Source organism: Oncorhynchus keta, chromosome 9, assembly GCF_023373465.1.
Source record: "Oncorhynchus keta strain PuntledgeMale-10-30-2019 chromosome 9, Oket_V2, whole genome shotgun sequence".
Taxonomy (NCBI): domain Eukaryota; kingdom Metazoa; phylum Chordata; class Actinopteri; order Salmoniformes; family Salmonidae; genus Oncorhynchus; species Oncorhynchus keta.
The window spans coordinates 29,881,361-29,894,898 of NC_068429.1; the positions used below are offsets into that span (position 1 = coordinate 29,881,361).

General features: G+C 43.3%; 1 protein-coding gene across 4 annotated transcripts in view; it reads right to left on the reverse strand.

Moving 5' to 3' along the window:
• Positions 1 to 13,538, reverse strand: part of LOC118387472 (sarcoplasmic/endoplasmic reticulum calcium ATPase 2) — a 52,002-nt gene that overhangs the window by 18,694 nt on the left and 19,770 nt on the right. For all 4 annotated transcript variants that reach the window (XR_004826418.2, XM_035775866.2, XM_052525651.1 and 1 more), the window contains 4 exons: positions 4,413 to 4,493; positions 1,104 to 1,189; positions 486 to 783; positions 199 to 365 (listed from right to left, as the gene is read on the reverse strand). Coding sequence is in view for 3 of the 4 variants with exons in the window: in XM_035775866.2 (XP_035631759.1) it covers positions 199 to 365; positions 486 to 783; positions 1,104 to 1,189; positions 4,413 to 4,493 (632 nt within the window). In the remaining variant the exon portion in view is untranslated. The remainder of the gene's footprint in view (positions 1 to 198; positions 366 to 485; positions 784 to 1,103; positions 1,190 to 4,412; positions 4,494 to 13,538) is intronic.

Consider the following 13,538-nt stretch of genomic DNA (forward strand, 5'->3'; position numbering starts at 1 on the left):
TTTCCCAGGATCCTCCATGGTAAACGTGTTTCCAAGCAGTAGCACACAAACAAAGCTAGAATCATTGATTTAGGTAAGAATATTTTTCACTACAAAGGTCATGTTAGTTTTAATACCCTGAGCGTTGGACGTAACCATAATACTAAACATCAGCCATTCCTACTAAATCCCCATGGTGCTCTGGGGACGGGGACTCACCCTGCAGACAGACATCTGGTTGGTGGTGAGGGTGCCGGTCTTATCGGAGCAGATGACGGAGGTGCAGCCCAGGGTCTCCACAGAGGGCAGGCTGCGGACGATGGCGTTCTTCTTGGCCATGCGGCGGGTTCCTAGAGCCAGACAGGTGGTGATGACAGCGGGCAGACCTAGTAAAAAGAGATGGCGATAAGAGGGGGTTAGACATACTCACTATGCTGGAGCCCAATGTATTGCTTTCAATATATTATAGACTGCTTCCCCCCACTCCCACTCTCCTAGTGACTCACCCTCTGGGATGGCGGCCACGGCCAGGGCCACAGCAATCTTGAAGTAGTACACAGCGCCACGGATCCAGGAGCCTCCGTGGACGGGGTCACTGAAGTGGCCAATGTTGATGAGCCACACAGCAATGCAGATCAGGGAGATGACCTTGGACAGCTGCTCCCCGAACTCATCCAGCTTCTGCTGCAGAGGCGTACGCTCCTGCTCCGTGGACGCCATCTCGTCACGAATCTTGCCAATCTCTGTGTTGACGCCTGTGGCCATCACAACACCCACTGCCTTACCCGCTGCTATGTTGGTGCCCTGTGGAGGAGAGAGGAGAGGTGATGAGACAACAGGTGTACACTGCTGAGGAAACACAGGGGAAACCTGAAACACACTGGGCAACTGAACAAGTGGGGAGGAACAGTAAAAAAAAACTGGAGAAGAAGACTAGGGGTTAAGGATAAGAGGTCTGACATTAAAATCCCAGAGAGGAACATGTAACGGAGATGATAAGTGGAGAAAAGGAGATTATAATTATTGGGTTGGCTAAACAGGGAAGAGGATCATGTACTGAAGAGACAATAGAAGATGCAAAGTGGAAGGGGAGAGAGGTCTTTAATGGTTTTCTAGTTACTCACACAGAAGAGCATGTTCTTCTTGTCCTGGTTGACAGCCCGGGGGTCAGGCACCGGGTCAGTGTGCTTGATCACAGAGACAGACTCCCCTGCCGGAGGAGAGAAAGAGACGGATGAGGACGATCAAACAACGCAGCCCTTACACGGAGCAAAGTGGTGATGGGTTGACATTTTGGGGAAGATGGGTGTGGATTGACTTCACAGCTGACTTGAGCAGGGCTGCCAATTACAAAATGCGGCATCCAAGGGGACTTTCACACTCATCAGTCTGCACTGCAGGGGGATGCAAGGTCTAGTGGGTAATCAGCTGAGCAAGCTCTGCACTGTTCTGATAGGCTGAGAGACTGTTTTTGACAGATTAGAGCCATGAATTGCAGGAGGGAAAAGCAGCGGAAATACCAAACTCTACCAATTAAGGCAGTGGAGCAAGACAGGGGTTTCAGGACTAGCTTCATCTCGTAACGCTCTTTGCTCTCATCCATATCGCTCTCTCCCTGTCAGTCTTTACCTCCCTCTTTCAGTCTATCGTTGTTCTCCCTCTCCATACTGTGTTGATTAAGAACCGCTGACTTCATCTTGAATAAAAGGTTCACGGAGTCATTCAGAAATTCTTGTTCTCACACTGACCGTTTCAGGGTCATTCTCAAGTGGTGACTCAACCCATTCATCAGCCCATATAACCCAACTCAAACACTGGCGACTACATACAAGTTATACACAAAGATAAAGCAAAGCTTAATAAGATTGAAATTGTAAATCCCTGTAACATTGTGTTCTTGCGGTGCTTTTATGGACTCAGGAGTAATGACAAGTAACATTTAAAACTACACTTTATATACAAAAGTATGTAGACAGGTCGACCGATTATGATTTTTCAACGCCGATACCGACTATTGGACGACCAAAAAAAGCCGCTACCGATTAAAATCGGCCGATTTTTATTTATTTATTACTATTATTAAACAATTACAACAATACTGAATGAACCATTATTTTAACTTAATATAAAATAATAATATCAATTTAGCCTAAAATAAATAATGAAACATGTTCAATTTGGTGCAATATGTGCCAATATGTGCCATTTAACTTTTAAGTTCCTTGCTCAGAACATGAGAACATATGAAAGCTGGTGGTTCCTTTTAACATGAGACTTCAATATTCCCAGGTAAGAAGTTTTAGGTTGTAGTTATTATAGGAATTATAGGACTATTTCTCTCTATACCATTTGCATTTCATATACCTTTGACTATTGGATGTTTTGTAGGCACTTTAGTATTGCCAGTGTAACAGTATAGCTTCTGTCCCTCTCCTCGCCGCTACCTGGGCTCGAACCAGGAACACATCGACAACAGCCACCCTCGAAGCAGCGTTACCCATGCAGAGCAAGGGGAACATCCACTCAAAGTCTCAGAACGAGTGACGTTTGAAACGCTATTAGCGCTCACCCCGCTAACTAGCTAGCCATTTCACATCGGTTATACCAGCCTAATCTCGGGATTTCATAGGCTTGAAGTCATAAACAGCGCAATGCTTGAAGCATTGCGAAGAGCTGCTGGCGAAACGCACAAAAGTGCTGTTTGAATTAATGCTTGCGAGCCTGCTGGTACCTACCATCGCTCAGTCAGACTGCTCTATCAAATCATAGACTTAATAATAACATAATAATAACATACAAATACGAGCCTTAGGTCATTAATATGGTCTAATCATTTCTAAAACTAAACATTTATTCTTTCAGTGAAATACAGAACCGTTCCGTATTTTATCTACCTGATGGCATCCCTAAGTCTAAATATTGCTGTTACATTGCACAACCTTCAATGTTATGTCATAATTACGTAACATTCTGGCAAATTAGTTCGCAATGAGCCAGGCGGCCCAAACTGTTGCAAACACCCTGACTCTGCGTGCAATGAACGCAAGAGAAGTGACAATTTCACCTGGTTAATATTGCCTGCTAACCTGGATTTCTTTTAGCTAAATATGCAGGTTTAAAAATATATACTTCTGTGTATTGATTTTAAGAAAGGCATTGATGTTTATGGTTAGGTACACGTTGGCGCAACTACAGTCCTTTTTCACGAATGCGCACCGCATTGATTATATGCAACGCAGGACACGCTAGATAAACTAGTAATATCATCAACCATGTGTAGTTATAACTAGTGATTATGATTTATTGATTTTTACAAGATACGTTTAACGCTAGCTGGCAACTTACCTTGGCTTCTACTGCATTCGGGTAACAGGCAGGCTCCTCGTGAGGCAGGTGGTTAGAGCGTTGGACTAGTTAACCGTAAGGTTGCAAGATTGAATCTCTGAGCTGACAAGGTAAAAATCTGTCATTCAGCCCCTTTACAAATAAGATTGTGTTCTTAACTGACTTGCCCAGTTAAATAAAGTTGTAAAAAAAATATTGTAAAAAATCCTAATCGGCGTCAAAACATACCGATTTCCGATTGTTATGAAAACTTGAAAATCGGCCCTAATTAAATCGGCCATTCCGATTAAATCGGTCGACCTCTAGAGGTCACCCCTTCCAATTAGTGGATTCGGGTATTTCAGCCACACCATTGTTGACAGGTGTATAAAACTGAGCACAGAGCAATCTCCATAGACAAACATGGTCAGGAGAATGGCCTTACTGAAGAGTTGTGACATTCAACGTGGTAACGTCAGAACAAAGTGCTGTTATTGTGAAGTGGAAACGTCTAGGAACAACAACGGCTCAGCCGCGAAGTGGCATGCACAGTGCCAACTGTAAAGTTTGGTGGAGGAAGAATAATGGTCTGGGTCTGTTTTTCATGGTTTGGGCTAGGCCACTTAGTTCCAGTGAAGGGAAATATTCGCACTACAGCATACATTTTAGACAATTCTGTGTTTCCAACTTTGTGGCAACAGTTTGGGGAAGGCCTTTCTGGTTTCAGAATGCCAATGCCCCTGTGCACAAAGCGAGGTCTATAAAGAAATGGTTTGTTGAAATCAGTATGGAAGAACTTGATTGGCCTGCACAGAGCCCTGACCACAACCTCATATAACACCTTTGGGATGAATTGGAACGCCAACTGCGAGCCAGGCCTAAACGCCCAATATCAGTGCCAGACCTCACTAACACTCTTGCAGCTGAATGTAAGCAAGTAACTGCAGCAATGTTACAGCATCTAGTGAAATGCATTCCCAGTAGAGTTTCCATCATTCTGGAATGAGATGTTCGACAAACAGGTGTCCACATACTGTCATATAGTGTATCATGCATAACATGAGAAATACATGGACTGATAAGAAACAAGGCCAAAGCCTAGATCTCACCTGTCAGAATGGACTGGTCCACCCTCAGGGTTGTGGATTTGATGGAGGTGAGTCGAATATCTGCAGGAACTTTATCGCCAACTGTGGAGAAAAACAAACAAAATGGAGAGAGAACATTAAAGGAAAAACACACCCTAAAAACACACATTTCTTTTCATTTACATTGTTAAATAACACATGTGAAAACGATAACTTCTGTGAACAAATGTTTCATTTTGGCATTATAAAGTTGGTAGCAACATGGAAAATTGTTGTGACATCTCTAGCGACTACAAAAAGAAATGCGATGCTCTCTATGTGCTAGCAAGCAAACAAAGCAACACACAATAATACATAAGGCAATATCAGAATATAAAGTAGATAGATAAAAATCACCAAAACAAACTGCACTATCAATTTAGGAGTCTACAATCTCACCATGTTCAACCTGCAGATCGATTTGCCTCAAAGAGTGGAGTCTGACATTCGCAACAGCAGATATACTTGAGATGGGAAACGTTGCCCATGCTAGTCACACAAAAAAAAGGGGCCGCACAGTGCATTTTGAGCGTCAACAAGGAGTACAACATTGCAACTCTTTTCCAAGGTGTGAGAAAATGTACTTGCTATCTGGATTATCGTATAGCTTTGGAATCCTGACATTACCCACTTTCTAGAAAAACAGGCACGTTTCGACATTTACACTGACTTTGAGAAGGGATTGCGTGACGATGGCTTAGCAACCGCGTGACGCAGAATGACAACGTGAACCCGATTGGGTGACAGTCTGCTGGGTGGGGAGTTGTACGTTTCTTCATTCATTGGATTCCTATCTCCTTTCTATAATATCTCTGGCAACTGCAATGCACCCAGGACCAACGAGGCAGACAAATATGAAAAATGTGCTTGACCCGCCGAGAAATGTGTTATTTCATTTAACGAGGTTAGGAATATTGCAAAAAATATGATGAATGGCTCATTCGAGAGAAGACACCCTTCCAAGTTATGACATCCTGCCTGCATTGAAATCTGAGATGTATGACAGACGTTTTGCTATCTAAAAGTCATATTCCTATTAAACTTTGTGTAGTGACAGCGACTTTATCACAGTGCTACGTCATACTGGCCGGCTTCCTGCCTGCTTGAACGCCAATAACTCAGATACACATTAAACCATGAAATGACCCAGGGAATCGATAGATCACACAGACGCACAAAAACAATATAACATTCAACATGGGTGAACATTTCCTTTAAGTACAACTAGAGCAGGTCTGAGTTGAGTGGATTATACTGAAGGAGGATAACATCAGTAAATGGTACATTCTAACCTGTAGTTCAGAGATTAAGCACAAAACATCTAAACAAATTAGGCAAAAGGTGCATGAGGATGGGGCATTTTGAAGGCATAATTGAGTCATGAGATGTTCAAAATGTTAGTGAAATATGCTGTCCAAACCTCTGAAGACAGAACAGCTTCATCAAACTCAATTAGTTCCTTCATGAGCAAGAGGGTCAAAACTAATGCTGTTCACAGGGCATGTCCAACTCTCCAGACACACACACACTGGCTCACTCAAAATGTGCAGAATGTAGGCTCCTGAAAAATAAAACTGGATAACAGCAGAGAGAAAATTATATGTAAAACAATATTAATGTTCCATTAAACTAGTGCGCGGGACAAAAATAAAAGGTAGGTCATTCTTTCCATTCACAGGGCTTTGGTAATTGCCAGTAAAACAAAAATCTAACTTAAATTCCAAAATACTCTCACACCACTGAATGGGACAGTCACAAGAGCTCATTAAAGGCTCTTCACATTTATTAGCTATGGCTGAGAGGGTATCAGCGTATCCTACTGTCGGCCTGAAAGAACACAGGAATTCCAAATTATATTGATAAATTGCTTCAGGCAGGTTGATTAAGAAAGCAGAATTTAAAAAGGGCTTGTTCTTTTGATGTAATTTTACAGAATATAAACTACTTTATATAGACAGACAACCAAAAAGGCCTACTGTACAAACAAGAGCCCCTGACAAATTCCTTCTCCAGAGGACAGAGTTCTGACAGACATGTAAACAGACCCTTGGCCCTCCTCAGTGCTAGGAGGAGGAGGAGGGGGGACAGGCGAATTGCATGAGACCTGCGAAAGGCATATCCAAAAATGGGAAAACTATTTTGATCAGTTCTACAGTGCAGTAGTGGGGGGTTTAGATGTGAACACTGCTGGGCAAGAGTCTCTGCTATGGCCCTCATGGAACAGGGGAGGCCACCTAGCCAGCACTGTCTCTATACACAAGAAACTCACTATAGAGCCACCATAGGGACAAGAGGCTAGGGAGTACACAAAACACTTGAAGAGCAGCTACCTATTTCTAGCTTCATCCCTATAAACATTCTGATAAAACCCCAGCCTTAAAAATATACAAACTTCAGCTGTAAAGTTTTGAATGGAGCGCTATCATCTTCATCCTAGGTGGCTGTCAAAACTTCATTGCCACCCGCCAGGCTTCAAACTATACTGAACAAAAATAATACACAACATGCAGCAACTTCAAAGATCTTACAACGTTACGGTTCATAAGGAAATCAGTCAATTGAAAAAGTCATTAGGTCCTAATCTATAGTTTTGACATGTCTGGGAATACATATGCATCGGTTGGTCAAAGATCCCTTAAAAGAAGGTAAGGGTGTGTGGATCAGACAACCAGTCAGTATTTGGTGTGACCACCATTTGCCCCATGCAGTGCAACATCTCACGGAGTTGACCAGGCTGTTGATTGTGGCCTGTGGAATACCCTTATTTGAAACAGCTGTGTAGTGCTAGCACAAAAAACAAAACGTCCCCAGGAGCAAGTTTGGGAAAAGCTGCTCTAAAACATTGGAGGTCGCTAATTGGTAGAGAAATTAACAACATTAAATCCTCTAGCAACAGCTCTGGTGGACATTCCTGCAGTCAGCATGTCAATTGCACACTCAACTTGAGACATCCGTGGCATTGTGTTGTGTGACAACTGCACATTTTAGTGGCCTTTTGTCCCCAGCACAAAGTGCACCTGTGTAATGTTCATGCATTTAATCAGCTTCTTGATATGCTACACCTGTCAGGTGGATGAATTGTCTTGGCACGGGGGAAATACTCACTAACAGGGATGTAAACAAATGAGAAATAACTTATACGGAAACATTTCTGGGATCTTTTATTTCAGCTCAGGAAACAAACAGTTTACATGTTGCATTTATATTTTTGTTCAGTGCAGATAAAAATCGATGGGAGATTGAAGGATGAATTGGTAGGAGAGAAAGGATGGAGCGAGATGAGGGTAGATCAAAAGAAATACAATGACAAAAGTTTTCACAAGCCCCCTGTGGACTAATTTATGAAGTCAGTCAAAGTGCCCCTAAACAAAACTAGCTAATAGCGAACAACGTTCCCAATACACAAAAGGGTCATGGAGTAGGGTAACCTACTTTTGAATACAATGAGAGCAGAGCACTTGTAAGAATAGGTCTTCATTCGACAAGTTGATCATCAAGTAGCCTAACAGCATGTCTTTGACAGGATCGTTGCCATCAATGGTGAATCCAAAAACCAAAGCTCAATGAAAGAAATGAAGGGCATTTATCACTTGGCTCTGTCATAACCTCACATGGTCTCTCCTATCATTGCTATGCAGACGACACACAATTAATCTTCTCCTTTCCCCCTTCTGATGACCAGGTGGCGAATCGCATCTCTGCATGTCTGGCAGACATATCAGTGTGGATGACGGATCACCACCTCAAGCTGAACCTCAGCAAGACGGAGCTCCTCTTCCTCCCGGGGAAGGACTGCCCATTCCATGATCTCGCCATCACGGTTGACAACTCCATTGTGTCCTCCTCCCAGAGCGCTAAGAACCTTGGCGTGATCCTGGACAACACCCTGTCGTTCTCAACTAACATCAAGGCGGTGTCCCGTTCCTGTAGGTTCATGCTCTACAACATCCGCAGAGTACGACCCTGCCTCACACAGGAAGCGGCGCAGGTCCTAATCCAGGCACTTGTCATCTCCCGTCTTGATTACTGCAACTCGCTGTTGGCTGGGCTCCCTGCCTGTGCCATTAAACCCCTACAACTCATCCAGAACGCCGCAGCCCGTCTGGTGTTCAACCTTCCCAAGTTCTCTCACGTCACCCCGCTCCTCCGCTCTCTCCACTGGCTTCCAGTTGAAGCTCGCATCCGCTACAAGACCATGGTGCTTGCCTACGGAGCTGTGAGGGGAACGGCACCTCAGTACCTCCAGGCTCTGATCAGGCCCTACACCCAAACAAGGGCACTGCGTTCATCCACCTCTGGCCTGCTCGCCTCCCTACCACTGAGGAAGTACAGTTCCCGCTCAGCCCAGTCAAAACTGTTCGCTGCTCTGGCCCCCAATGGTGGAACAAACTCCCTCACGACGCCAGGACAGCGGAGTCAATCACCACCTTCCGGAGACACCTGAAACCCCACCTCTTCAAGGAATACCTAGGATAGGGTAAGTAATCCTTCTCACCCCCTAAAAAGATTTAGATGCACTATTGTAAGTGGCTGTTCCACTGGATGTCATAAGGTGTATGCACCAATTTGTAAGTCGCTCTGGATAAGAGCGTCTGCTAAATGACTTAAATGTAAATGTAAATGATTTATGAATAACTCCATAGATAAACAGTTATTGAGGAAAGACACAGCCCTATTTGTGTCATTAGTCTAGGGCTGACCCCAATTAGTCGACTGGTCATTGTTTGGTTGTTAGGCTGTTTTAGTCGAACAGGAACAGTCAAAAGTCGGGACACCAACTCATTCAAGGGTTTTTATTTTTTAAACTATTTTCTACATTGTAGAGTAGTTAAGACATCAAAACTATGAAATAAACACATATGGAATCTAGTAACCAAAAAAGTAACCAAAAAAAAGTGTTAAAATAAAAATGTGATATTCTTCAAAGTAGCCACACTGTCTTGATGACAGCTTTGCACACTATTAGCATTCTCTCAACCAGCTTCATGAGGTAGTCACCTGGAATGCATTTCAATTAACAGGTGTGCTTTGTTAGAAAGTTATTTTGTGGAATTCCTTTCCTTCTTAATGCGTTTGAGCCAATTAGTTGTTGTGACAAGATACGGGTGGGATACAGAAGATCGCCCTATTTGGTAAAAGACCAAGTCCATATTATGTAAAAAAAAAAATTAGCTCAAATAAGAGAAACGACAGTCCATTATTACTTCAAGACATGAAGGTCAGTCAATACGGAGCTTTTTAAGAACGTTGAACGTTTCTTCAAGTGCTGTCGCAAAAACTATAAGTGCTTTGGCTCTCATGAGGACAGCCACAAGAAATGAAGACCCAGAGTTACCTCTTCTGCAGAGGATAAGTTCATTTTAGATAACTGCACCAGAGATGGCAGCCCAAAAAAAGGCTTCAGAGTTCAAGTAACAAACACCTCAACATCAACTGTTCAGAGCAGACTGCGTGAAATCAGGCTTTCATTGTCAATTTGCTGCAAAGACACCACTACTAAAAGGAGACCAATAATAAGAGACTTGCTTGGGCCAAGAAACACGAGCAATGAACACTAGACCGATGGAAATCTGTCCTTTGGTCTAGAGTCCAAATTTGAGATTTTTTTCCAACCTCAGTGTCTTTGTTACGCAGAGGAGTGTGGGGGTGCTTTGCTTTGCTGGTGACACTGATTTATTTAGAATTCAAGGCACACTTAACCAGCACGGCTACCATAGCATTTTGCAGCGATACGCCATCCCATCTAGTTTGCGCTTAGTGGATATGTTATTTGTTTTTCTAACAGGACAATGATGATTTGATTTGACAATGACCCAAAACACACATCCAGGCTGTGCGAGGGCTATTTAACCAAGGAGAGTGATGAGTGCTGCATCAGATGACCTGGCCTCCACAAATCACCCGACCTCAACCCAATTGAGATTGTTTGGGATGAGTTGGACTGCAGAGTGAAGGAAAAGGAGCCAACAAGTGCTCAACATATGTTGCAACTCCTTCAAGACTGTTGGAAAAGCATTCTTCATGAAGCTGGTTGAGAGAATGCCAAGAGTGTGCAAAGCTGTCATCAAGGCAAAGAGTGGCTGCTTTGAAGAATCTATCAAATATTTTGATTAGTTTAGTACTTTATTGGTTACTACATGATTCCATGTGTGTCATTTCATAGTTTTGATGCCTTCACTATTATTCTACAATGTAGAAAATAGTCAAAATAAAGACAATCCCTGGAATGAGAAGGTGTCCAAACTTTTGACTGGTACCTTATGCATGCACACCTCAGTGAACTCATCCATTGGGCGCCCTAGACTAAAAGCACATTTATGCTTGATCTGAAAATGTGGTTGGAGGCGCCATATGGAGGTTGTGATGCAATTGCGGAGCCTCCAGAGGCATGCAGAGTCCAAATCAAACCTATGCATCACCAAGCGCCTCCCAAATTTAACAACGCGGGGGGCTCTGTATAGCTCAGCATTTTTGATTTGTTGATGGTGGGTGGGGGCAGTGCATCCTGTATAAAACACAAGCGCACTTCCTTGACAACAACTCTGCACTGCTCTGCGATGCGCAAGAAGTATGAATGCCCTGACTTCTGCTGAGGCCATATCACTGTAAATGCTGCATGGCCATTGCAGAAGTCAAAATGACCATGTGCCCAGATGCAAATTGTACTTCTCTCTGTAGAATATGCACCCTCTCCCAACAATTTGAGCACATTCCTTGTTTCATAACTTCAGTGAGTGAATTATTTGCGTTGGATTCTTAGTATATATCAATTCATCATTGTATACATCACCAGTAGTACATTTACCATTAATTCCTATAATTTCTCATCTACAATGTTTGTTACTTTGCTCCTGCTAATACTGAGTAAAGACCCGCACGCATAGAAGTAGGCCTATAGCCTACCTGGCCTGTGCAGAAATGTAGGCATATAAATGTGCCCATTTGGGGAGCGTCTCAAAGTAATTTTTTCTTCACCTCGAACAGCAAGCAAACAAAGTCTGCTTTTACATCCATTGAGAATTACAATAGTTCATTAATGTAGCTGAAAAATCTTTCCAGCTCTCTCCCTTTTCTATAACCACTCAGCATGAAAGGGAAAAATGTCATGCTCTGGCCCAGTGGAAACATAAAATAGGCCTACCTGATTTCTTCTCATCAGTGCTTGACATGGACTGAAATAGGTAACAGTACTCATTTTGGGTGCTGGTACTGTTTGTATTTAGGTGCAGGAGCTCCACAATACTTAAAAGAATATTCTATAAAGAGGAACAGGCGCTCAAGCAGAACATTTGAGGTGCCGGTAATAAGCGCCAGTGAGCTTCTGCCCAAGCTTCTTATCCCGTGCGCAAATAGCCTACAGCTGTGTCTGTCCTGAGCTCAATGGTGAGGGAAAGTGAAGGCCCAGAATGTTACACAATGCTGCAAGTTCGCTAGTGCAAGCTTCAGGCCTGACCCAAGTTAAAAGTTGATACAATGTTTCAAGTTCGATGCAGACAGGCCATGTGTAGCCAATGTGATTTATAGGATATTTTCTACCTGTAGGCTGCAATGTTTTTATTTGTTGGCTTTATGTATGCCATTTTTACATACTTGGCAATAGAAGATACAAACCTAAAAAGTATAATTTTCATTTAGATTTGGATAGAATTGTAATTAACCACATGACAACAATTGAGATATGAAGACATTATTATAAATTAAATTAAACCGTTTAATGAAAATATGCATATGAAAATCAGAACTGGCATGCAGATCGGTAGAAATGGTAAGATAAATAGCCATTTCACATGAGACAGGTTGCCGACTCCTCGTGTAGCCTATTATCGCCTACTTAAGGAGAGTAGTGGCACCACCACTCGCAAGCCCATGACTCCTCAGTGGCCAGGGAGGTTTGATTTAGCACCTATAGCTCTTTGGCGAGGTTGCACGTAGGCACAAAGTTTTCAGGTAGTTTCAAGCAGTCAAAGTCCCTAGGGAACCACCTGCTGTTCTCATGAATGGAAAGAGAAAAGAGCCATCATCAAACCCAAGGTACATAAAACATAGAGCTGGAGATGCACATCATGCTGTGTTAACTTACATCCATGACCTAATCAAATCAGACAGCCCCTTAGTGTCAGTTGTGTAATGAAGAAAGAAAAAGGAAAAACAGAAAAGGGAGGATGAAGAGAGCCAGATGAGAATGAGAAGAGGGAAAGACTGATGGGGTAGAGTTAAACAGATCGCTTGAGGACAAAAGCCTAAACACATGAAAGGAAATTGCAAGGAAAGTTCGCTAATGATTTATCTGATCAAATTGTGCCCTTTGTAAACATTAGATCCTGTCTATGCCCCTTGGACCACCTTGCCAGCACTGACCTGGTGGTGGTATGTTGTAGAAGGCAACAAGACCACAAAGCCAGAGCCTGCGGTGGTCCAACTCACACACATAAAACTGGGTCACACATGCAGACCAAAGTGAGCCAGCCACACAGAGACCAAGAGAAAGGCCATTCTTGTTTGACTCCTATATACAGGATGTTGTTGCTCCAAGGGGTCAGGGTTATTGCCATGGCAAGGTGGTGGTGGTCAGCTCAGTTGGAAGAAAAAAATGTATTGGGAGGAGTGGTGAAAGATGAATTACTGCCGATGTTCCAACATTTTACAACACAGAATCCCTGTTACTCATAGCCAAATGTGGGTGAATAAAAAAACGAGGGAGAATGAGGGAATATATATAGAAAGCAACCTTTTGCAGAGTGCCTGAGAATGCCACTGTAAGCAGCAACACTAAGCTAAACCTAGTCTTGACAGCTGCTTAGCCCAGGCTCCGACTCTAGTTCTTCCTCACGTCTGTCCTGTGTGAATGCATGGTTGCACTCTCCCACTCGGGGGGGTTGAAGGCAGGCGGTTCAAGTGAAAGCCACAGCTGAGGAGGTGATGAAGGCCCTAAGGTTTCTGGCACGCGCCACAGCTCATGTTCAGGTCATTCTCTCCAACCACGTTAACATCATTGTGTTTTTAGTACCTGAGGGGTTGGTAGCAAGCTGTTGCCAACCCATCTCCCTAACCCCCTCCCCCTTCCACAACCTCAGAGGAAGAGAAAGACCCCTGACCCCATGGTGGTTG